General features: G+C 42.6%; 1 protein-coding gene across 1 annotated transcript; it reads right to left on the reverse strand.

The window, feature by feature from the left end:
- Nucleotides 1–338: 338 nt before the first annotated feature.
- LOC123255949 (septin-7-like) lies at nt 339–1,468 on the reverse strand (the record flags this gene model as incomplete). The annotated part of the gene is made up of 1 exon (XM_044684657.1): nt 339–1,468. A coding segment is annotated over one exon (948 nt), but the record flags the coding sequence as incomplete, so codon positions are not given.
- Between the last annotated feature and the right edge of the window lie 273 nt (nt 1,469–1,741).

Genomic DNA, 1,741 nt, shown 5'->3' on the forward strand with positions numbered 1-1,741 from the left:
TCTTTTTTCCATGTGTACTTTTAAACAATGGAAGTGTCAAAAAAGAGGGTCAGCGGTGTTAGACTAGGTCACTTTCTCATCTGTGGATGCTGCACTGAGGGGGGACCCTCGGGGTAGAATTCTAATAGAGAGAGAAGCAGAGTCTGTATCAGAGTATGGTGATTTATCCTCCACACAAACCTTCCAGAGTCCTTTTATTCTGGAATAGCCTGTAAACAATCAAACCACCAGAACATGATTGTACAACAGTAAAATGTTCTCCTGCACTAAAGTGAAGACAAAAGGAAAAATTGGAAAGGTACTTAGAGATGTTTCCTCCTAAGTACATGACACCAGTAGGCAATTCAAGGCATCGGAATCTCCATCAACAATAACCAAAAAAAAAAAAAAAAGAAGTCATGCTGTTAAATCCATCATTATGGATACAAATGGTGCAAAATTGGTCAAACGGATCCAACAAACACTAACGTCCAGGCTGGCATATTGGCAACTAATACGTAACTGGTGGTCAAGAATGGGTTTAAAAGATCTTCCCCTTCTTCTTGTTCTTTTCCAAAGTTCTGGAAGTGTTCTGTTGCTCCAAGATCCGCTGCTGGGCTTCCCAGTTGGCTTTGCCATCCTCAAACTGGCGCCACTTCTCCTCCAGTTCCTTGTGCTGGGCTTCCAGGTTCTTCTTCATTTGCTCATGACACCGCTGCAGCTCGGCTTCCAAATCTTTGAGCTTCTGCACCTTTTCTTTGACCTTCATCTCAAACACTTGCTCCATCTCCATCTCCATCTTCTTCATCTTCGCTACATGTTCCCTTCTTTCTTCCTCCATTTGGGCCAGAGGACTCTTGGTCAGCTGCCCTTTGTTCTTGTTGTTATCTACACCATTGTACATCTCAGTTGCCAGCTTCCGGCTCCTATAGTTCTCGTAATGCACGTTGTTCGTCACGTCCTTCAGGTCCTGCATGTGGGTTCTTATCAACATGTTTCTTAGAATTGTGAAATCACAATGTACACCATTTTCAACTTCTGCAACACCCCAAGGATACTGCCTTCCTCGGACTCTTTTGCCATTAACTTCAATGATAGTATTGCTACCAACCACAGCAAGAGGCAAACGGTCCTTTATCTTTTTAACAAGCTTATTTTCTTCTTCATCATCTGTCTCTGGAAACTCATATATTTTTATTTTATGCTCTTGAATTTCTTTCTTTATCTGCTTCTTAAACTGCTGGCACTCTTCTGGAGTCAGTGTGTCCACTTTGGCGATGAGGGGAATGACGTTCTCCTTGTCATGCAAGTGTTTCATGAACTCAATGTCCAGAGGCTTGAGGCCATGACCTGAAGGGGCAATGAAGTATAAGCAACATTGCACCCTGCTGTCTGGCATCTGCCATCTGTTCACCCAAGATTCTGTGTTCAGATAATCCTCAAATTTATTGTCAATTTTTAAAACTCTAAATAAGGTCTGACTGTTTCCCTTTAAGGTATGAGGCCCAATTGAGTCCTTTTGTTAGTGTGCTATGGAGGAGAGAATAATGGCTTTGGAGATTGGTGATCTGGGTTCAATCTCTGGCTTTGCTAGCTAGGCGACCTTGGGCAAGCTATCTATAAAATGGGATAACATTGGATGTCCCATTTCCCTGATGCATGTGATAAAGCTGTCTTGGAAATGTGAAAGTATTTTCTGAATCTGAGCTCAGAGCCAAGGGCAAAGCCCTACAGCAAATCATTGGATTTGGCTGTTGTTCTG

The sequence above is a fragment of the Gracilinanus agilis genome, unplaced genomic scaffold, assembly GCF_016433145.1.
Source record: "Gracilinanus agilis isolate LMUSP501 unplaced genomic scaffold, AgileGrace unplaced_scaffold54458, whole genome shotgun sequence".
Lineage (NCBI taxonomy): Eukaryota > Metazoa > Chordata > Mammalia > Didelphimorphia > Didelphidae > Gracilinanus > Gracilinanus agilis.